Genomic DNA, 24,570 nt, shown 5'->3' with positions numbered 1-24,570 from the left:
AATCTCTGTCACACAGGTGGGTACCTGATATGTACGGGAAAATACAGTAGAGGGTGCTGTCCTGAGGTTGTGGGCGGGGAAGAGTAGAGAGGGCCTGGCTCTGCATCTAACCATGCTACACCTGACCTAGGACTGCTTGATGCTGATACTGGATGTCTGAAAATGAGAACGTTATCCATTCCCCAGCACTAATATGGGCTCAAAATTCATCAAAAAAAATCATAAACCGTTGTAGCTGTAATAACTACATAATCCTGCAATCACCAGTGAACAGTGGCCGCAGTGATAAATGCTACAAGCACGCTGGTATATGACACATCATGATAACCATCACTATCTCCAGAACAGTTTTACCAAAGTACTGTAACGTATAAAACCAGCAAATGAGTTCAAGACATTTCCCAACATGTACCACAGTAATTTTGTTCTTTAAAAAAAAAATCACCTGAAATGTATCTTTTACAGTCTGTTTTAAGGGAACATAGTCCAGCTTGAGTAGTTTTTACACACAGTTTACACAATAACTTGAATGTTAGTGGTGTGAGATATAATTTCTTCACTTTTTTTCAACAAGTGTTAAACTGATACTGAGTTATGCTAATTGCTTTTAATTTGTTTTGTTCAGAGAAATGAATCTATGCATTTATTTTACATTTTTGTGCTTCTTGCAAGAGGACACCCAAGTCTCTCTCAACACCATCATTTAATAGTTTTTTACCATTTAAAAAATATTCTGTTTTTCTATTCTTCCTACCAAAATGAATGACCTCACATTTCCCCACATTATACTCCATCTGCCACCTTCTTGCCCACTCACTTGACCTGTCAGTATCCCTTTGCAGACTATTTGTGTCCACCTAGCTTTGAATCATCAGCAAACTTGGATACTTTACACTCGGTCCCTTCATCTAAGTCATTAATATAGATTGTAAATAGCTGAGGCCCAAGCACCGATCCTTACGGCACTCCACTAGTTACAACCTGCCAACCTGAGAATGACCCGTTTATCCCTACTCTCTGTTTTCTGTCCTTTAACCAATCTTCTATCCATGCTAATATATTACCCCCAACCCCATGAGCCCTTACCTGGTATAACAACCTTTTATGTGGCACCTTATCGAATACCTTTTGAAAATCCAAATATACTACATCCACCGGTTCCCTTTTATTTACCCTGCTAGTTACATCCTCAAAAAACTGTAATAAATTTGTCAAACATGACTTCCCTTTCATAAAACCTTGCTGACTCTACCTAATCATACTATGATTTTCTAAGTTCCCTGTTACCACTTCCTTAACAATGGATTCCAGCATTTTCCCAATGAACGATTTTAGGCTAACTGGCCTATAGTTCCCTGTTTTCTCTCTCCCTCCCTTGAATAGCGGGGTAACATTTGCTACCTTCCAGTCCACTGGGACCAATCCAGAATCTAGAGAATTTTGGAAGATCATACCCAATGCATTCACTATCTCTGCAGCCACCTCTTTTAGAACCCTTGGATGTAGGCCATCAGATCCCGGGGATTTGTCAGCTTTTAGTCCCATTAATTTGTCCAGTACTTTTTCTCTAGCGATATTAATTGTTTTAAGTTCCTCACTCTCATTTACCCCTTAGTTTCCTACTATTTTTGCTATGTTTTTTTTGTCTTCTACTGTGAAGACAGATACAAAATATTTGTTTAATGCATCTGCCATTTCCTGATTTCCCCAATATAATTTCTCCTGTCTCAGCCTCTAAGTGACCAACGTTTACTTTTGCTGTTCTCTTCCTTTTTACATACTTGTAGAAGCTCTTACAATCTGTTTTTATATTTCTTGCTAGTTTACTTTCAAATTCTATTTTCTCCCTTTTGTATCAATTTTTTAGTTGTCCTTTGTTGCTTTCTAAAACTCTTCCAATCCCCAAGCTTATTACTCTTGGCAACACTATAGGCCTCGTCTTTCAATCTAATACTCTCCTTAACTTCCTTAGTTAGCCACAGGTGGATCACTTTTCCCGTGGAGTTTTTATTTCTCAATGGAATGTATATTTGTTGAGAATATTGAAATATTTCTTTAAATGCCATTGCTTTTCAACTGTCAAACCCCTTAATTTAATTTCCCAATCTACCTTTGACAACTCGCCCCTTATACCTATGTAATTGGCTTTATTTAAGTTTAAGACTGTAGTTTCTGAACTAAGTACGTAACTTTCAATCATATTATGATCACTTTTCCCCATAGGTTCTTTTACTATGAGATTGCTAATTAACCCCATCCCATTACATAATACAAGATCTAAAATAGCCTGTTCCCTGGTTGGGTCCATGAGGTATTGCTCATGGATATCTCAAATACGTTCCACGAACTCGTCTTCCAATCTACCTTTGCCAATTTGATTTGCCCAGTCTATATGCAGATTAAAGTTGTTGTGTTACAGTACAGTTTGCTGTACAGTATTTGAAGGAGAACACATTGGCACATTGGGGTTGTTGCTACAGTTGACTGCATACTGGAAACAATATATTTAAGGGCACGATAATTTGGTGGTCCTGGAATTTTTTTGGATCAGGGCTGATATCAACAATGCTGCCTACACAAAATGGGCCATTGCCCATTGTGGGACTTTTGGAGTCATATCTTATTAAAGAAAATTCTTATTAAGCTAAATTGACCGTCTCTTTTTCTCTCTTTCCCCAACCCCCCTCCCCCCAAAATAGAGTATCACCATGAAGGTGTTTTTTTTTATTCGTTCATGGGATGTGGGCGTCGCTGGCGAGGCTGGCATTTATTGCCCATCCCTAATTGCCCTTGAGAAGGTGGTGGTGAGCCGCCTTCTTGAACTGCTGCAGTCCATGTGGTGAAGGTTCTCCCACAGTGCTGTTAGGAAGGGAGTTCCAGGATTTTGACCCAGCGACGATGAAGGAACGGCGATATATTTCCAAGTCGGGATGGTGTGTGACTTGGAGGGGAATGTGCAGGTGGTGTTGTTCCCATGTGTCTGCTGCTCTTGTCCTTCTAGAATTGTCAACGTTAAGCTCATAAATAGTTCAGGTATGATGTACTTTGCTTCAAAGTAACTCCCTCAAAAAGCTGTTGAGGCTTGGTCAATTGGAAAAATTCAAAACTGAAAGTGATAGATTTTTGTTAGGCAAGGATGTTGTTGGCGGATTTTTCCGTTAAAAGGGTTGTTAATCCTTCAACAATAACTCCAGTTGTGATTCTGGCACGAGTGGCAATTAAACAACAAGCTTTAATATATTGACTCTCAACAGTATTATACAACTGTCTTCAGATTACATTAAATGATAAGCAAGTAATACAGCCTGGTTCACGCGGACCCAAGGTGATCAGACTTGGCCTCCTTAGATTGACTCTTGACTGTCCTTTTGAGAGCTCTAACTTTTGGGAGGGAACATGACCTATCTTTATACTATTCGACTGCTATGTTCTGTGTGTAAGCATCTCCGGCCTTATCTTCTAATCATGAGTCTACTTCTGTGCTGACGCCACCTTAGCAACTCAAGATGAGCTGTTTTACGTAACGTAACTAATGACTTCAACCTTAATCTCTGTTTATAAGCTATTTGTTCCTCTGAGGAATGTGTAGGTTCTTGGTTACCATATAGAATCATAGAAAGTTATGGTACAGAAGGAGGCCATTTGACCCATTGTGTCCGTGCCGGCCGAGAAAGAGTTATCCAGCTTAATCCCACTTTCCAGCACTTGGTCCGTAGCCCTATAGGTTACGGCACTTCAAGTGCACATACAAGTACTTTTTAAATGAGTTGAGGGTTTCTGCCTCTACCTCCCTTCCAGGCAGAGAGTTCTAGACCCCCAGCACCCCCTGAGTGAAAAGATTTCTCCTCAGCAACCTTCTAATCCTTCTACCAATTACTTTAAATCTATAGCCCCTGGTCATCTAAGACCTCTATGTCTTACATCTCTTGTTTTGGTGTAGACCACCTTCTGACATCAATGTTATCTATTCTGTAGAATGTTGACCTCATCCTCCCTGATGTTCTGCTGTGTAAGCTGTCCTTGTTTTCACAGAGATATTCAACCATGCCCCCATCAACATTGCCCTCTTGCTAAATGTCTGGGGTGCTACGTGAGATGGGATACTTGACTATTCCTAATTTTAAGCCATGTTCTTTCAGGCATAAAGGGATATGAAACCAAGGCAGGCAAATGGAATTGAGGTTCAGATCAATTATGATCCAATTGAATGGCGGAACAGGCTCAAGGGGCTGAATGGCCTACTCCTGTTCCTATGTTCCTAAGTTAGGTCAGTTTGGTTGGGACCTGGTAACCCTGTGATTCATCTCTCTGATTTCTCCCTTGTCCACCCCATCCCTTAACTCCTCCTCTCAGTACTTGGTCACAGCTCAGCAACTCCCCTCAGAGCACCTCTGAGTCATAGAGTTATACAGCACGGATAGAGGCCCTTCGGCCCATCGTGTCCGCGCCGGCCATCAGCCCTGTCTACTCTAATCCCATATTCCAGCATTTGGTCCGTAGCCTTGTATGCTATGGCATTTCAAGTGCTCATCCAAATGCTTCTTGAATGTTGTGAGGGTGAGAGCTTGATATAAGACCTACACCTTACTGCTCTGTAGGTCAGCAAGCTGGAGCCCATGACGTGTTCAACATTGAATTGTGCCTGAGAAAAGTTGGACAGATTTCCATACTCATTCAATCACACTCGCATGAAGGATGTTCCCTGGACACTCAAATATACACTATGCGTTTGCTGAATCCAAGCATGTCTTTGAATCCTAGGGAATTTGCTTTTCATTGCATCTCATTGATGAACTTTCACCATCTTGACTGTTTGATTACTTTTTATAATAGCCTTTCTAGAAAATTCTCTCCTTCATTTTGAGTTAGGCAAAAATGAGTTGTTCAGAATTCCCCCCCCCCCAAAAAAATTTTTGAAGAGATAATAACTGCCCTGTGTGATTTTTATTTTTAGCTGGTTTTAATTATACTGCAATGAAAGTATTACAAATTAAATCTCAACTTACCAGCATGTGGAGGAATTGATTCATTGATTGCCAGCTGTTACCCATTTCGGTGCACTGTGATCTATTCTCCAGTACCTCTCTGTGAATCGGGAGCATTTGTGCTTGGTATCCATGTCTTGTCTCACTAACCTTCCTGTGTGCCCATAGCCGTGTTTGTAGTCTGCTGCTCTTTCCACACAGAAGGCCTTATTGCATTCACATGCAATCTGATTGAGACACCAAACTCCGATCAGAACTTTGCATTAAACCTGGAAGTCACAGCCGCTTCCTATTTTCAAATTGCCTCAGCAACAGATCAAATGTTCATGATTAAAACTGCACTCGGAAAAGGGCAAATAAACTCTCTCGCAAATAATTTGTGCACCAGGTAGTTGTAGGCTGTGCACCAAAACCACAGTGGTTTACTTAGAAGATGCATTGCACAGAATGATGCTGAGCCACGCAGCCCAGGAAAGTCCCAGGTTCCATCCCCAGTCTCTGCTGAGGCTGCAATCTCAACAAGGTGCTAATGGAGTAGTGTCCTGAGCTGGGAGGGGAACATCAACTAGGGTTCCCTGTCCTGATTGCAATCCAGTGATCCCTTTATAGAAAGTGTCTGTGTGCTGAGGCCAAGTGACAGCAAGATCAGGCTTGCTCCCCATTGTCAGATACCATATCAACGTTCAATGTCCAGGCGCTCTCATTCTGGGCTTGACCCATGTTTTTGAGATGTCGAGAGAGCTGCGAGCACCTGTCGAACCATAACCCATGAATCAGCATCTTTGGGAGAGATGGGGAGAACATTAGGGGGAAGCAGGACTTCACCTCTGATTCTTCGCCAGGAAATTCCCACTGCTTAAGTCATTTGGGAGTTGGTTTGGTGGGTGGCGGTTGTTGGAAATGGGATACTTGGCCAGGTCACCCCCAGCCCCTCTGAAGAACCCCCTTGTTGCTGGTCACAAAATGGCACTAACCTAGGAGTAGGAAACCTCTCAATCCTAGGGTGGGGTGGGGGTCAGGGTTGGGACATTGTGTGTGGTGTAAGTATTCTGGACACTAGAGAGTCAGATGAGTTGGGGTTTCTAGTAAATCTTTAAGCTGAACACAGGCACTTCTTACACTTAAGTTGTAATTCCAGATCTGATCCTCCATTCTGCTGTGAGGTCTGATGCTCTTTCCAGTGACTCAACAGTATATTTTGAAATAATTTATTTGGACTCCTGTAGCATGCAACAGGGATGTGTGCTTATTGTGGAAAGATTGCAAATATTCTCCCTGTCCCTGTCCTTATCAGTTGGTGGCACTTCTGCCTCTGAATCAGAAGATCATGGGTTCAAGTCCCACTACAGACCAGAGCATATAATCTGGTTTTACACTGCAAGGACTACTAAAGGAGTGCTGCATTGCTAGGTGCTGTTCTTCTGATGAAACCAAGGCATCATCTGCCTGTCCACTGGTTCAAGTGGATCTGAAAGATCCAATGGTGCTATGCAAAGAGCAGGAGTTTCTCCCGGTGGCCTGGCCAATCATTCCCCTCTCAACACCAAAAAAACAGATTAACCAGTCATTCCACCTATTCCTGTTTGTGGGATCTTGCTAAGTGCATTTGACTCCATATATGATGAATTATGCATGAAGAGATTTGGGATGTTTTTTTGAGAAGTGTGATGAGGTGCAATTTAATTTCCAATATCCAACTCCCCCCCCCCCCCCCCCCCCCCACACTCTCTCCCATCCCTCCTTCTGTTTTTCTCTCTCTCTCTGTCCCCCTCCCTCGATCACTCGATCTCTTTCTTTCTGTGGTGTTGAATTGATTCTGGGTTTAATGCCACTCAAACGTTGTGCAAGGTGTCCATTTCAGTAGAGGTGATGCACAGAATTTGTTGTGTAGAAAACTGCACTGGTTTAATTTAAAAATCTCATTCCTTTGCAGAGCTAACCTAGTGCTGGGCTGGACAGAGGCGGAGCTGCGAATGCATTCTGGTTACCAGTTCATTCACTTTGAAGACATGCTCCACTGTGCCGAGAACCACTTGAAAGGTAAGTGGTGAAATGAAACTGTGCTTTCTCATTTTTTCTTTATTGTTGACCTTTCTCACCCCACTCCCCAGCCGCTCACTTGCTCAGATGCAGTTTCACAGGTGCCCAGCAGTACCTCTCGCAAGTGACCATTCTCCACATGTGAGCTCAGAAAGTTGGTAGGCTATTCTACCACCAAAGGCACCACATCGTTCTCTCCCAACACACGCACTCTCCTGCAGGGATCACTGGCTTCACTCGGTCTAACTTATCACCTCAGGAGCATTAATATGTTTGACTTTTGTCTCTTTCCTCTCCTGAAGGTGGTGCCTCAGGTTGAAGTTCACTTCTCTATAGGTAACTGTAAAGTACGTTTCCCTGATCATTGTTCATATGCAGTCAACCAATGGGAAGGATGGGGGGTCACAGCCGAGCCCAATCTCGTCCTCCCCTAACTTGACTTAACGTAATAAACGTCCCAAGGAACAGAGGGGAAACGGATGTCAAACTGTAGCGGGGATGAGTTGGGTCAGCTAACTGATGACCTGGTCAAAGAGATGAGTTTGTGGCAAAGTAGTAATGAGGTGGAGGGGTTTAGTGCCCGAATGTAGGGCCCAGAGGGCTGTAGCTCTGCCACTGTTGGGGGGGCGGGTTTGAAGACGATGCTCCAAAGGGCAGAGCGGGGAAGGTAGAGATTGTGCACTGGAGGAGATTGCAGACGTGAGTGGTGAGGCAAGGCTAAAAACGGGAATCAAGGGCAAGGGTTTTTTTTAATTAACTGCACCGAGGGGGGCAGGGATAGGAAGCGACTAGAAGTTAGCAAAGATGGGAGTGATAAGTGAGCATGATTTATTGTGAGACACAATATGAAGGCTGGAATTTTGGAAGTTTGGAGTTCACATAGGGCGGTGCTTGGGAGGCTGATGTGGGGAGTGTTGGAGAAGAACTTACGTGTTTTCTATTTGCTTTTTTTCCTCCCTTTTCCCCCCTGGATTAAGAGATACTGGAGCCAATTGTACTTTGAAACTGGGACCATCCTGCAGTGCCACCTACTACCGTGTGGTACATTTACTCACTAAGCTATCGGAAGGCTGATCAATGCTGTAATCGAAGTTCCTAATCCTTTGACTTCTTCCACGGTCTTAATGGGGAGCGAAAAATCACAGAATAAGAGTGTTACAATAGCAGTGCTCGCAAGGAGCGGGAATAACAGACCTCAGGGCGTATCTCTCTATGAGGAGAGATAAGACTTGCTTAATGATACTGAAGATAAACAACAAAGCTCTTTAATTTTACCCAGTGAGTGAGGGAGGAAGTCAGTATTCTTGCATTAAAAAATAAATATATTAAGAGTTTTGTCCTTGGTAAAACATACTTGTTTTTCTAGAAAGATCCGGTCTTGTTCACTCCTCCAAGCGAATGCAAAATCTCCACCGTCAACTGGTGGTGACTTCTGAGTCGATGTTTTGGCCTTGGCTGACCGGAAGCGGGTATTTTTTTATTTAAAAAAAGCACGTCCACAGAAACCTTTGTAGGAGCAGACAACAATTGTCAGCTTTTATTAAAATAAACATGGGATTGACTGGGGAAAAGTACAGCCTCATTCCTGTTACTTCAAACTGGAGGGTGGGAGTGGGGGGAGTAGATGTGTTGCAATTTGCCTACCTGGATTGTGGGGTGGGGGGGGGCAGAATCAGACGGCAATTCCTGCACCGGATCATTATTCAGTGATTCCTGCTGGAAAGTGCACATGTGCGGATGTCGGGTGCGATGCCCCCTATGGTCAAATAGCCTGCCAAAACACTTGGATTAACAGGTGAAGAATGGCAACCTTGGGCATGGAGCATGGAATCGGTGTGTTTCTGGGAAGGAGAAAAAAAGGTGGGAACGGAAGAAAAACAACAATTTTATTAAAATTAAAGCAACTTGTCCAATAACATCTATCAAAACAGGATATTTTTGGGGCCTACCAATTGTGTGCGTGTATGTGGCCTTGCCCCTGCTCGAAGTCTAACAAAATATGATGCTACGGTTATGTCTCGAGGCCATGTGGAATCCAGCAAGGCATTATAGTGATGCGATGTGACTAACCCCATTACCCAGCAAATTAGGTCCCACTCTGGTGTAGTGAGAATTGTATCGTGGTGGGGGAAGCAATGAACAGATACTAAAATGGCAAAAGCAGTCTGGACTTGTAACCTCGCCCATTTTTTTTCACCCACCCTCCTATTTTGTCGACCTCCCGTTCTAACCTGATGGCAGTGACTGGGCCCCTCATTCCACATTCTGAGTCAGAAGGTCGTGGGTTCAAGCCCCATTCCAGAGATTGAGGATATAATCTAGGCTGACACTCCAGTGCAGTCCCGAGGGAGTGCTGCACTGTCGAAGGTGCAGTCTTTCGGATGATGTGAAGAAGATTTTTTGGATCGCTACTTGAAGAGCAGGGGAATTCTCCCAGTGTCTGGACCAATGTTTATCCCTTGACCAACACCACTAAAACTGGTGATTTTATCTCATTGCTGTTTATGGGAACTTAATGTATGTAGATTGACTGCATTTCCCTACATTACAACAGTGACTACACTTCAAATGTACTTAATTGGATGTAAAGTGCTTTAGGGCATCCTGAAGTTTAAAAATGCAAGTCCTTCTTTACGTTTTGGTTTTAATTTAAAAAAAAATAGAATCTGACTCAAACTTGTCATAGAGTTGATTTTTTATGTATGTGGCCGTAACTCGATCTTGCTAGTGCCCTCTTAGTGTGGGGGAGGGGTAGCAAGGGGGCTTGGAGCCTCTGGGAATTCAGCACAACGTCCAAACCCCTGAGAAATGTTTGTTTTAAATGCAAAGCATAGAGGGATCTACTCTTGCATCAGTCTCTCGGAAAGTAATGACATTTATTTATTTTGGGAATTTTTATCTTGGACATTTTGTCCAATCTGAAGGGGAACATTTGGGTTTGCTGAGTGCATTGGGAGCCTGAACCATTGTTAAAATACGCAGATGAGTGGAGCAATCAATTGGAACATCAACGTATTGCAGTGAAACCTGTAAATTACGGAGACCCAAGGGACCCGCATCAGCTGTCCTTATTTTCAAAATGGTTACTGCTGCTGACCGGGTGATTCAAATCCTGATCCAGGCAGGGACAGGGGCTGCGGGGGGGATTCAAACCCCGATACAGGCAGGGACAGGGGCTGTGGGGGGAGGATTCAAACCCCGATACAGGCAGGAACAGGGGCTGCGGGGGGGATTCAAACCCCGATACAGGTGGGGACAGGGGCTGCGGGGGGGGGGGGAATTCAAACCCCGATACAGGGGCTGCGGGGGGGAATTCAAACCCCGATACAGGCGGGGACAGGGGCTGCGGGGGGGGAATTCAAACCCCGATACAGGCAGGGACAGGGGCTGTGGGGGGGGATTCAAACCCCGATACAGGCGGGGACAGTGGCTGTGGGGGGGGATTCAAACCCCGATACAGGCGGGGACAGTGGCTGTGGGGGGGAATTCAAACCCCGATACAGGCGGGGACAGTGGCTGTGGGGGGGAATTCAAACCCCGATACAGGCGGGGACAGTGGCTGAGGGGGGGAATTCAAACCCCGATACAGGCGGGGACAGGGGCTGTGGGGGGGGATTCAAACCCCGATACAGGCGGGGACAGTGGCTGCGGGGGGGGGATTCAAACCCCAATACAGGCGGGGACAGTGGCTGCGGGGGGGGGGATTCAAACCCCAATACAGGCAGGGATAGTGGCTGCGGGGGGGATTCAAACCCCAATACAGGCAGGGACAGTGGCTGCGGGGGGGGGATTCAAACCCTGATACAGGCAGGGACAAAAAGGAATCCAGTAACAATCCATCAGTCATCACGATCTTCAGACTCAGATACTGTACGTACTCTGAACATTTTGAAGTGTGACATTAGGCTATGTCCCGTGTTTAAAGTTGTAAAAGTGCTTGGTGCATTGAAGGCTTTCTGTAGTTCATAATTTGCGAGTGTCCATGGTTTGAGTGCCTCTTGTTTCTTTTACCATGCGAGTTATTTGGGACTATCGATAAGTATCCGTTTTTTTGGGAGTGTCCGTTTATATGGGTTTCAATGTATATAGACAGGTTATGTCTATAAATGTACTAAGTTAAAGAGGTAACATTTACATGAGGTACAGGTGAAAATCAATTCTTTTCTCTCGATAGCTCTGTGGGTAATTACCTGCTCAGGGTAGTCCTGAGCAATGCTGACTGGAACAGGAGTATTATACATTTGTTGACTGTATCTGCTGAAATGCCAGATTGAGGTGCATTGCTGCTTCTAACCTTGCTGTGATATCGGGCCACGTTAGATCTGGATTTCCGCACTTCCCGTCCCAAGCACTCGGCTCCAACTCACAGGTGCCACTTCCTCAGGGCAGCAGAGCAAACAGGATGCTGAGCGCAGACTGGAGCTAAAAATAAACCAGAAGGCCTCTCTCCATTCAGTTGCCCTGAGGTTGGCTGCTTACTGCAACCTGATACATGACACACCACCACTGTCCTGACTGAGCAGGGAGTATGAGCTGGAACACTTAAAGAAAAGATAAATCACCTCCAGTACAGAAGGCGAGGGGGTGGCACTCCCTTCAGATTCAGATGCTGTATAGGCCGTGGTGTAATTTACACAATCGAAAAAACATGTTTCTTGTAACCAATTCCTCCTCATCTGTCCTGCATTATACTACGTATGATTCAGCAGCAGGCCTTCCATCACCTCTCCGAGTACCTCGTCTAGGGGCCATTATTTACACATGAGTTCAGGAATTAATGTTGGCAGCCTATTTGACCATGGTCAGGCATCACAGCTAACATAGGAACAGGAGTAGGCCATTTCGCCCCTTGAGCCTGTTCCACCATTCAATGAGATCATGGCTGCCCTATTCTGACAACATACTCTTCCAACAGAGGTTGCTGGATAGTGATCATAGAACCATAGACGCCTACTGCACAGAAGGTGCCATTTTGGCCCACCGTGTTTGTGCCTGCTCTTTGATATAGAGATCCCACTGTCCTCTCCATCTTCCTCTGCTTCTCTTAAAAGATGCAGTGATGTCTGTCCCAAGTACTCCCCTTATCCCAACGCATCCAATGCTCCAACAATCCTCTGCATAGGGAAATGTGTCCTAACTAATGTCCTTACTCTCAGTGCCGTTATTACATCGAAACTACAGCACAGAAACAGGCCATTCAGCCCAACTGGTCTTTGCCGGTGTTTATGCTCCGTACGAGCCTCCTCCTTCATTACTTCATCTAACCCTATCAGGATACCCTTCTATTCCTTGTTCTTATCTAGCTTCCCTCTAAATGCATCTATTAAATCCCTTAAATGCACCTTAACTACTCTTTGTGGTAGCGCGTTCCACATTCTTACCACTCTTCAGGTAAAGAAATTTCTCCTGAATTCCCTATTGGATTATTAGCAACTATTTTATATTTATGACCTCTAGTTTTGGACTCCCCCATGGAAACATTTTCTCTACGTCTACTCTATCAAACCCTTTCATAATCTTAAAGACCTCTATCAGGTCTCCCCTCAGCCTTCTCTTTTCTAGAGAAAACAGCCTCAGCCTGTTAAGCCTTTCCTATAAGGATATCCTCTCAGTTCTGGTATCATCCTTAAGGATTTTTTTATGCACCCACTCCAATGCCTCTATATCCTTTCTATAACATGGAGACCAGAACTGTGCGCAATACCCAAGTGTGGTCTAACCAAGGTTCTATTTAAGTTTGATGTGAAGATGCCGGTGATGGACTGGGGTGGACAAATGTAAGGAATCTTACAACACCAGGTTATAGTCCAACAATTTTATTTTAAAATCACAAGCTTTCGGAGATTATCCCCTTCATCAGGTGAGTGAGTGAATAAGAGGTTCTCAAATCGCATATCTTATATTAGGCTGGGACACCATCACACCAATCAAAAGGTGTCGTTGGTGTTCAGACAGGTTAGCCACGGAAAACAGTTGGTCCCAGTATGCTGAATACACATTGTGTCAAATTACACAGACAGAGAGAAAGAGACCCAAAAGGCAGAGAGAGAATATATTAAAAAGAGAGAACTTTTTTTTCCCCTTGCTGGTGGGGTTACGTGTAGCGTGACATGAACCCAAGATCCCGGTTGAGGCCGTCCTCATGGGTGCGGAACTTGGCTATCAATTTCTGCTCGACGATTTTGCATTGTCGTGTGTCTCGAAGGCCGCCTTGGAGAACGCTTACCCGAAGATCGGTGGCTGAATGTCCTTGACTGCTAAAGTGTTCCCCGACTGGGAGGGAACCCTCCTGTCTGGCGATTGTTGCGCAGTGTCCGTTCATCCATTGTCGCAGTGTCTGCATGGTCTCGCCAATGTACCATGCTCCGGGGCATCCTTTCCTGCAACGTATGAGGTAGACAACGTTGGCCGAGTCACAGGAGTATGAACCATGTACCTGGTGGGTGGTGTCCTCTCGTGTGATTTAAGTTTAACATAACTTCTTTGCTTTTCAATTCTGTCCCGCTAGAAATGAATCCTAGCACTTGATTTTTTTTATGGCCTTATTAACCTGTATCACTACTCTTAGTGATTGGTGTGTCTGTACCCCTAGATCCCTTTGCTCCTTTGTCCTGTTTAGACTCTTATTATCGAAGCAGTATGTGGCATCCTTATTCTTCCTACCAAAATGCACAAACTCACACTTACTGATGAAATTCATTTGCAAATTACATGCCCTTCTGCAAGTTTATTAATGTCCTCTTGCATTTTGACACATTTCTTCTTTGTATTAACTACACCCCCAATTTGGTGTCGTCCCCAAATTTTGAAATTATACTTCTGATTCCTGAATCCAAATCATTAATGTAAATTGTGAACAACGGTGGTGCCAGCACCGATCCCTATGGAACACCACTTCCCATCTTTTGCCTGCCTGAGTAGCTACCCTTAACCCATACTCTCTGTTTTCTGTTTTGTTGCCAACTTGCTACCCATTCTGCTACCTGTCCCCTGTCTCCACATGCTCTGACTTTGGCCATGAATTTACTATGCGGTACCTTACCGAAAGCCTTTTGACAATCCAAATATATTACATCTACTGCATTACCCTTATCTACTCTTTCTGTTACTTCTTCAAAGAATTCAATAAGATTGGTCAAGCATGACTTTCCCTTCTGAAATCGATACTGACTATTCTTTATTATATTTTTGTTCTCCAGGTGCCTTTCTATTACATCTTTGAGTAAAGATTCCATTATCTTTCCTGCCACCGACGTTAAGCTAACTGGTCTATGGTTCCCTGGACTTGTTCTATCTCCCTTTTTTAAATATAAGAATAACATTAGCTATCTGCCAGTCCTCTGGCACTAATCCCTTTTCTAGTGAATTTTTATATATATGTAATAGTGCCTCTGCCTAACTACTTTTAATATGCACGGATGCAATCCATCTGGACAGGGGACTTATCCTCCCCAAGTTTGATTAGTTTATCAATTATCTCCCCCCTTTCTATCTTAAATGTTTTAATATCTTTTTGTCTTTTTTTTTTCTCCTAATGTCCTGCCCACCTTGTTAGTCTCCATAGTAAATACGGAGGCAAAGTAATTATTCAATATTTCTGCCATTTTGCTGTCGTTACCTGTGAGTTTATCTTGTGCATCCCTTAGTGGCCCTATCTTTCTCCTGGTTTTTCTTTTGTTATTTGTGTCTGTAGAATACTTTACTATTTCTTTTTATATTCCTTGATAATTTAATTTCATTGTTCCTCTTTGTTTCCCTAATTGTTTTTTTTGACTTCTTTCCTAACCTCTTCAAATTCCCTTTTGTCATCCTCGCCTTTATTGTTTATTTACTTAGTGTATGCCTTTTTCTTTAGTTTCAATTTACTTTTATCTCTTTATTTCTCCATGGTGTTTCATTATTGGCTAGTTTGTTCTTGCTTTTTAGAGGAATATATTTCTCGAACTCTATCGATCACAGTTTTAAATATTACCCACTGCAGTTCTATTTCTTTGTCTGTCAAAATGTTTTTCCAGTTTACCTGCCCTATTTCCATTCTCATCCCCATAAAATTAGCTATTTTCCAATCTATTACTTTGGTCTTTGTCCTACTTATGCCCTTATCAATCATTATTTTAAACCTTATTATGTTATCGCTATTTCCTCGATGTTCCTCCATGTTTACTTCTCTTACCTGCTCTGGTTCATTTCCCATTACTAGACCCAGCAGTGATTCCTCTCTTGCTGGACTTCTTACATACTGGGTATGAAAGGAGTCCTGTACACACTGTAAAAACTCCATTCCCGTTTCTCCTTTCCCTGTCTCTTCTTGCCAGTTTATTTGGGGGTAGTTGAAAATCTCCCATGATTATTCATTTTTTTGCTCATTTCATAGATTTGTCTACATATTTCATCCTCCACTTCCCTTCCACTATTAGGTAGTCTATAAAATATACCTGTTAACGTGATCAATCCCTTCTTATTCTTTGTTTCTAACTTAATGTTACTTATGTTCCTTTTTTCTATTACCATTATGGTGTCTCTAATGACTACAGCTACCCCACCAACCCCCGCCCCCGCCCTTCTTCCTTCCCTATCCTTTCTAAATACGTTATATTCTGCAATATTTAACTGCCAGTCCTGTTCCTTATGTAACCATGTTTCAATTATCCCCACCACATCTGGATCCTTGCTATGAATTATTGCCTCCTGTTCCCCCATTTTGTTTTGGATGCTGTGCACATTGCTGTACAGGCAATTTAATTTGTTTTTAGTAATTGTTCCCCTCCCTTTTGGTTTTAACAGTCCTTTTGTACTTACATTCTATAAATGTATTTGTTCCCTGAAAGTTTGTTACCCTATTCCCTAACTTGGTCTGACCTATACTCTCATTTCCTACTCTTCTTCAGACTTAGGTTATCTTCCCCAGAACCCCCCCCCCCCCCGGCCGTCTTACTAGTTTAAAGTCCTATCGACAGCCCTATTTATCCTTTCTGCTAGGATACTGGTCCCATTTCGGTTCAGGTGGAACTCCTCCCTGACCTAATACTGGTGGCAGTGTCCCGTGAAATGGAACCCCCACCCCCTCTTCCTTGATGACCTCCTTGGAGATATTTAATTTGGAGGCGTGATTGAGCCTGATGATTTAAGGAAGCTGAATTAACAGAGAGACTGGTAGTCTAGGCTGTAATGGTGCATTGTGCACTGAATTTCAGCATTCGATCCATGGTTTGATAGTATACACCTTTTCTGTGATTTCAAAAAGATACCTCTTGCATAAACTATTACTTTGTATAGGGTCGGCACATTGAACATGTGACTCGAGCTTGCTGTTGATATTTATAATATACAAGGCAAGGAGAGTTTTTGAGAAGTGTAGTATTCCAAAAACAACTACAGGTATCACCAGGAAAATTAATTTGAAGTGCAGGAATATATCTTTTATTTTTTATGTGCAGCATCTAGAGAGGACGAGGTGTAGCAGTAGGTTAGATACAGGACTTTCATCTCTGGAACCTAGGTTTAAATTCAGCCCAAGCTATCTGTTGTCTGTAAGTCCTAAATCAAGTGTGTTTGTTATGCCCAGTTCCAAATGGTCATGGCAATAATGGCAGTCTCATTCGGACAGCTCGGGGAATAGTTGGGGTGAGAAAAAACTGCACCTGTGAAGCTGTTCCGAGATTGGGGCTTAGGCATAATGAGGTAGAATAGAGGGAGCTTGACAATGTATCAAACACACTATACCTCACCTGGAAGTTGGTTACTGCTGACTCTGGGTACCTGAAATGGAAAGTGAAGTATCATGTTCCTCAGCATTGACATCTATATAAAGGTCATTTAACAACAAAGAATTGTTTTTGCAATGTTTCTAATTTCATAACATTCCTGTGATTTCAGCGATGAAGACTGGGGACAGTGGACTGACCATCTTCAGAATTCTCTGCAAAGATAATCGCTGGCAGTGGGTACAAGCCTTCGCCCGGATAGTGTACAAGGATGGACAGCCAAATTACATCATATCCAATCAGCGTCCTTTAACGTAAGCACCAGTGGCCTGTAGGGGGAGGGAAGGAACTTGCCTGTGAAAAAGCAAGATGTTTTTGCCAACCTCAAGCCATCTCTCAGCAGCCTTTTAGTTTTATAACCAGGTTCTTGACTGTGCCATTTTTGGATGTAGCAACCAAATTTCCTATCACTTGGACTTGCTACCAAGGGCCATGCAAGAGCAGTGTTTGGGGGAGGGGATGGAGAGAACTTTACTACTGTTTGGTGTTTTCTTTCTTCCTTCCTTCCCTCTCTGTGGTGGGGAGGGCTCTGATCATTATTGAGTTTGAGTCTTTTCTGTTTGAGAGCGTGTTCCAGCATTTCCTGCACTTGCTCATAACTTGTTCAGCCAGCACCTCCTAGTTCTGTTGTGTGTCAGGGGTAATGAGAGCCACACGCTCCTGCTCCTTGAGCTAATGTTATAAAGTTATAGGATGATGTGACTTTGTTATTTAAGCCACTTCAATAGTCTAAAGTCAAAAGTGTGATTAATATAGTGGTACGTCACTCTACTTGCTAAGATGCAGCTCAACTGAGATCCAGAGAAAGTGGCTGATCCAATGTCTCAAGCATAGACTGAGTTCAGCTGCTTTGTATGGAAGGTTAGTCAGGAGCCATTGCTCTGAGATGGATTTGAACCCAAGCGAAAGAAAAGTTTGTAACCAGTGTACAACCTGGTGAATGTTTGTATAATGTATCAGTATATTAATGGAATTGGTAAGGAATTTTATTTTGTTTTCTTGTCATTGTTTGCGTTATTTGTTCTGATATGGGAGGCGTGGCTGATGATGCCTGAAATGGACAAAATGCTGTGTGCAATTGGTGCATGGCAATATCCTCACTGAATTCAAGGAAGTATCAGTATAACTCCATCATAAACACATATTCATGCAGCGATAAACACTCATTCACTGTCAGACACACTGACACAGAGATAAACACATTCACACTGTGATAAACAGAGGGACATACATATAGGACAGACTGGATGGACCAGTAGGTCATTTCCTGGCTGTCATTTTTTGTAAGTTCATATATTCAGTGTAGATCCTTATAGAGCCTTTCAGCCCATATTTTGATCTATTCAGTGTCTTGTGAGAACCTTGCAAACTGGAGCTGGTCAGTGGTGACTGGAGGAGGGAAAAGATGGTTATCTTTCAGTACATTTACTCCTATCCTTAACTGAACTAATCTGTGACTAGCAAAGAGAAGATTATGTCTTAAAATACAATGCCTGTGTTCTTCATCTAGAGCAGCAAAGTAGTTTGAAGAACACTTACTAAAATACATGTAAGCTCTTTGGTTAAAATCTGATGTGGCTACGTTATGTCAGAGTTTAGCTCGATGTGTTCTATGTGATACTAGGCCGTTGTCACTATAGCTTGTTGACCTTTTTCTGTTTTCCTGGTGTAGGGATGCAGAAGGTGAAGAGCACTTTCAGAAAAGGGCGAGCCGCTCCACAAAGTTCACACTGTCTGAAGCCGCTTTACTCTATGAATGTTCCAGTGGCATTCCTCAAGTCCAACTCCGCAGTCAACCCCCAACTGTCAAAACAGACCCTGACGAATTCCAAGGACAACGTGCCTCAAAGGCCATGGAGGACGCAATGAAGAATCTTGGTGGATCAGAATATGGACCCTTAGAAATGCTCACATTCCCACCTGTTGAGGGGAGCAAATTACCGGCTGGATTCTGTGGAGCACCATTAGCTGGGAGTAGCACTGAAGGAGCTGATATGTCAGTTGGTTCTCTGAGGAATGGGAAAACTTACCCGGTCAACAGTTCCCCTGATGTTGCCCTGGAGGGCTTGGAGGAGATGTTGCAAAGTTATGGTTTGACACCAGAAGACTTGATTCACCAAGAAGAACTGATAAAGCATATTGAGTTTGACAACTTGAGCAGTGAGTTGAACACGAGTTCCATTCCAAATGACATTCTATCAGAGGTTGAATCTCTATCATTGTCCTTAAACTCTAGAAAAAACATCAGCTGCCACATTGAACGCAGCGTGTTGTTACCTGTAAGTGACGATTGGCACAGTACTCAGTCGAGCTCACTGTGCTCTTCGATCCTCAGCACCAGCTGGACAGCTACAGATGTGGTGTCCCCAAGCAGCCAACTATATTCACCTGAGCAGCCTAAAGAACATTACCATTGCTGGCAGTCATTTCCAGGCTCCAACATCACCAACCTACAAATCAATTCTACAGATCACATACCTAATGCTACTTGTTCTGTATCACAGTCAGCTTTGCAGTTAAACAGCCCAGTTGAAAAGGAGAGTCAATTATATTTCCAAATGCCCACTCAGAACTTGTCTACCGTCAATGTGGAGAACACATTCACTCAGCAAAATATTTTTAATGGTCAAACTAATTGGTTGAATCAGCCAGGTCTGATGAACCCAACGTGGCCCTTGTATGACGGAGATACACAGGAACCTAATGTGGTCATCTCGACAGGATACCTGCCCAAAGGTGTGATGAGTTTCATTGCTCCTGCTAGCACCCAAGGTTTACTGTACAGAGGTCTACCCTGCGGCAATGTGCAATGAAATAACAACATTCAAACTCATTAGGTAATTTTATCTCCATCTTGCTCAGATTTTAGGGCTCTTTAATCTTTGGACTTTTGCTGGCCTGATATAGAGGCAGTGAAAGAAGAAAGACTTACATTTATGTAGCACTTTTCACAACCTCAGAAAGTCCCAAAGTGCTTTACAGGCAATTAAGTATTTTTGAAGTGTAGTCACTGTTTTAATATAGGAATGATCACAAATGAAAGCTTGTTAGGAATTTGTAATACAATGGAGGCCAGGCAATACAACAGTGTATCTGAAGGCTATGGATCCACAGATGTCCAAGAGCATGGCCTATCTTTCGTCTAGGAAATGCGAGGCATAACCTCACTACACCGTTTTTAAAACTGCAAAATAGTTTTTTTTTTAAAAATTGAAAGATCACGGGATGCAGTGAGCAAAGTCAATCAACTAAAAATGATTTATTGTTGCCATACGAGGAAGATATTCTCTCTCCTTTTTAATCATTCCTTTGTCATTTTGAAGAATCCATTTTCTGGATTTGCACAGCTGTCTGTGAATAGTCTTCCAATCTGTAGGATATAATGCTTATTTTTTTTTCTGTGTGGCTAATGGCAGCTCATTCCTTTTTAATGCATTATCACTCTGGTATATCATTATTTATAAACAGATCTGTACTTTTCTCAAAGTTTAATCTCTATCTCCAGTGAATCCAGTGAAAAGGATTGAACATAGGAAACCTCTAAGCATTGATTCCTGTTTTTGTTCTCGCCCTATAGAACTGGCAGCGAGAGGCATTGAACCTCATGCAGCAAATTGGCTGAGCTGAGCTCCAGCTACACCAAAGGGTCTTCATTGCATCGCTTGGAGAACTGAGCAGAACTCATCTAATCAAACCACTTAAAATGCCCACTAGGCTGTACCAGTTAAACGTTGGAACCAAAGTCTCTGGGTCAGACCTGAACATTGTCAGTCTGTAGATGGGCACTTGCAGTTATTACCCTGAAAGTACTGATAAGAAGCTTACTGAAAAAGGGGTACAATTGACCTTTGTCTAAAATGGGATTACGGTTCAGAAAGCTAAGATGAAAGCACAAGCAATTTTACCAGACCATATCAAAGAAACATTGTAATTGGTTAATGGGATTTGGATGCACTAACTGAGTGAACCCTGTGCCTTTTTTGGACAAATGTAATTTACATTAGTGGAAACCAAGCTGCAAGACACAGTGCTTCAGCTAAGGCACAACAAATAAATAATGGAATGTGTTTTTTATTTTGCAAAGCAACTCTCTGAAGAAAACAAGTGTTAATTAATAAGTACTTAACTGATGAAGGAGGAGGAATCCTAATTCTATAGTGCCTGGCACATGATGCCATATCCGAAGTCTGTATAATCTTTATTATCCTTGACTGCTGTCATCGAGAAATGAGGGAGGAAGCGCAGAGAAGAGCCACAAGCTGATTCTTCATCTCAAAGGTCTGGGTTATGGGGAAAGACTGGAGAAATTTGGGCTTTTCAGTCTGGAAAGAAGGCACCTAAGAGGCGATCTTATAGAGGTCAGCGACATCACCTGCAGAGAGTCGCGACCGCATGGAGAGCAGTCAGGAGGAGGCTGAAGAGTCGGCAATCTGGGGGTGGGGAGGGTGTCGCTAAAATGTGGGGAGGGGGTTCCTCTGTTTCCCCTCTTTCCCCCTGCTCTTTTGTTTCCCCTTTTTTTTTCTCTTTTCCCCCCCCCCCCCCCCCGCCCTCTGTTTTCCCCCTTCCCCCCCCCCCCCCCCCACCCTGCCCTCTGTTTCCCCTGTTCGCTGGTGGCCGCCTGGTTCTTGGAACTAGTCACCGAACCGGTCCTGGCGCGAAACCACAAGCAAAAATAGTCAACTACAGGGATCTTAACCTTTATAATGTAAATGCAATAACATTTATAGAAGTCACATGATCAAATGTCAAGGTGGCCAGACTTCACCTGGCTCGACGTCATGTGGTCAGAATGTCACGTGATCAAACCTCCAGGAATGCCTCCAACCAGAGTTGGCAACCCTCGGAGGCAGGGGGTCCTAGACAGGGGTCTTCAGGACATTAATCCCCACCACCACCACCCCCCCCCCCCCCCAATTTCGCTGGGATCTCTCAGGCACTCCGGCCCTACAGCAGCCTCCTCGCCATGTGCAGGCTGCCAACGTAGCAGATCCCAGAATCAGGACATCCCTCCATCAATGGAAAAGGACCCCAGGATGGTAATGAACTGGGAAACCCAACTGAACTGAAATCCCATCCGGCTGGCAGGGCTCCAGATTAGGTACGATCCTAGGTGAGGATGAAAAAAGAATGAATGCTGCAGGAGATACAGCCAATCCTGGGATATTTGGTTCATCCGGTATACTGTACATACAATGACCATTTTGAAAATAAGGATACCTGTAAATAAAGTACACCTCATGCAAGTCCCTTAGGTGTCCATAATTTACAGGTTTCACGAAGTAGCTGACAGAGACTTTGACAGTAATTCGGTCATAAACCAGACCGGCTGTGGCACCAATCACCAATGCAAAGGCTTTTTTTTTCTGTGTGGAATCCCTGCAAATATTAAGAGTCTTGGGGACCACTACCTTAACTTAAAAAAGTGTCAGCCCGTCAAAGGGAAAATGCGTTCTCATGGACCCCCTAGGGTTTGGGGTCCCCAGTTTGAAAACTTACAACCTAGTCCCCTTAATAGATAAGAGAATCTGCTAAGTATTTTTCATAAAATGTCCTCACTGGCTGCACGAATTGAGTAATTAGTAGAGAAACCATCCGCATACATCACTCAGGGAGACTTTGGAGTCGCAGTGGAAACTTGTTGAGCAATACAAAAGGTTCGGGGGGTGTATAGTGTTTTTTTTATTGTGAAAATGTAACAACGCTGGTTTTCTGTTTTGTGCAGTCAGTTTCTGGTGTATTGTGCTTTGTCTTATAGTCACCTTAGCTTATTTTTTTTAATGTTTCGTTGAATAAATTTTAAACTGCAAATTGGTAATTGTGTAAATCGGTAATTCTCTGTCAGGTGCCCCCTGCTTTTTCTCATTTTCCCCTCCCGAAGGTGGACACTCTTGCTTGGATACCACTCCAAAAGTGCCTCACCCAAGTGGCCATTAGTAATGTGCGAGTATACATCGGGAAATACTGGATTTTCTGAAAAGGCCTAATCCCAACTGTTATCTTGCTTGGAGGCCCGGTCTGAGAAACATGGAGCAGCGTCTGAAAGGGCACAGGTGAAGGGGAGGCTGACTGCAAAAGAAGACTGTGGCAAAGGGCGCATCATAGCTGTTGTATGTGTGTGTGTCCTCTTCCAACGTCTACTAATATGCATATATTTTTATGGGGCATCGTTGGATAACTTAAGAACATAAGAAATAGGAGCAGGAGTAGGCCATATGGCCCCTCGAGCCTGCTCCGCCATTCAATCAGATCATGGCTGATCTTCAACCTCAACTCCACTTTCCTGCCTGATCCCCATATCCCTTGATTCCCCTCGAGTCCAAAAATCTAACCATCTCAGCTTTGAATATATTCAATGACTCAGCATCCACAGCCCTCTGGGGTAGAGAATTCCAAAGAATCACAACGCTCTGAGTGAAGAAATTCCTTCTCATTTCAATCTTGAATGGCCGACCCCGTATCCTGCGATTATGTCCCCTAGTTCTAGACTTTTTAGCCAGGGGAAACAATCTCTTGGCATCTACCTTGTCAAGGCCCCTCAGAATCTTATATGTTTCAATGAGATCACCTCTCCTTCCTCTAAACTCCAGAGAGTATAGGCCCATTCTACTCAATCTCTCTTCATAGGACAACCCTCTCATCCCAGGAATTAATCCAGTGAACCTTCGTTGCACCTCGTCTAAGACAAGTATATCCTTCCTGAGATAAGGAGACCAAAACTCTACGCAGTACTCCAGGTGAGGTCTCACCAATGCCCTGTACAACTGTAGTAAGACTTCCTTACTCTTGTACCCCAACCCCCTTGCAATAAAGGCCAACGTTCCATTTGGCTTCCTAATTGCTTGCTGTACCTGTATGCTAACTTTTTGTGTTTCTTGTACGAGGACACCCAAGTCTCTCTCAACACTAACATTTAATAGTTTCTTACATTTAAAAAATATTCTGTTCTTCTATTCTTCCTACCAAAGTGAATAACCTCACATTTCCCCACATTATACTCCATCTGCCACCTTCTTGCCCACTCATTTAATCTGTCTATACCCCTTTGCAGACTCTCTGTGTCCTCCTCACAGCTTACTTTCCCACCTAGCTTTGTATTGTCAGCAAATTTGGATGCATTACACCTCGGTCCCTTCATCTAAGTCGTTAATATAGATTGTAAATAGCTGAGGCCCAAGCACTGATCCTTGCGGCACCCCACTAGTTACAGCCTGCCAACCTGAGAATGCCCCCGTTTGTCCCGACTCTCTGTTTTCTGTCCTTTATCCAATCCTCTATCCATGCTAATATATTACCCCCAACCCCATGAGCCCATACCTTGTGTAACAACCTTTTATGTGGCACCTTATCACATGCCTTTTGAAAATCCAAATATATTACATCCACTGGTTCCCCTTTATCCAACCTGCTAGTTATATCCTCAAAAAACTCAAATTTGTCAATCATGATTTCCTTTTCGTAAAACCACGTTGACTCTGCCTAATCATATTATGATTTTCTAAGTGCCCTGTTACCACGCCCGTAATAAGGAATTGGCATTTTCCTGATGACTGATGTCAGGCTAAGTTGCCTCTACTTCCCTTTTCTCTCTCCCTTCTTGAATAGCGGGGTAACATATACTATCTTCCAATCCACTGAGACTGTTCCAGAATCTAGAGAATTTTGGAAGATCATAACCAATGCATCCACTATCTCTGCAGCCACCTCTTTTAGAACCCTAGGATGTAGGTCATCAGGTCCAGGGGATTTGTCAGCTTTTAGTCCCATTAGTTTGTCCAGTACTT

General features: G+C 43.4%; 1 protein-coding gene across 1 annotated transcript in view; it reads left to right on the top strand.

Annotated features, from left to right (window-relative positions):
- Window positions 1-22,597, top strand: part of LOC137333495 (aryl hydrocarbon receptor-like) — a 91,041-nt gene extending 68,444 nt beyond the window's left edge. The window contains exons 9-12 of the mRNA XM_067997661.1: window positions 6,919-7,025; window positions 16,902-17,043; window positions 18,462-19,626; window positions 20,367-22,597. Coding sequence (XP_067853762.1) covers window positions 6,919-7,025; window positions 16,902-17,043; window positions 18,462-19,602 — 1,390 coding nt within the window. The 3' untranslated portion in view covers window positions 19,603-19,626; window positions 20,367-22,597. The remainder of the gene's footprint in view (window positions 1-6,918; window positions 7,026-16,901; window positions 17,044-18,461; window positions 19,627-20,366) is intronic.
- The last annotated feature ends 1,973 nt before the right edge of the window (window positions 22,598-24,570 follow it).

Source organism: Heptranchias perlo, chromosome 16 (assembly GCF_035084215.1).
Source record: "Heptranchias perlo isolate sHepPer1 chromosome 16, sHepPer1.hap1, whole genome shotgun sequence".
Lineage (NCBI taxonomy): Eukaryota > Metazoa > Chordata > Chondrichthyes > Hexanchiformes > Hexanchidae > Heptranchias > Heptranchias perlo.
The sequence above is the reverse complement of the archived record's forward strand: the minus strand, read 5'-3'. Positions and strand labels throughout refer to the sequence as shown.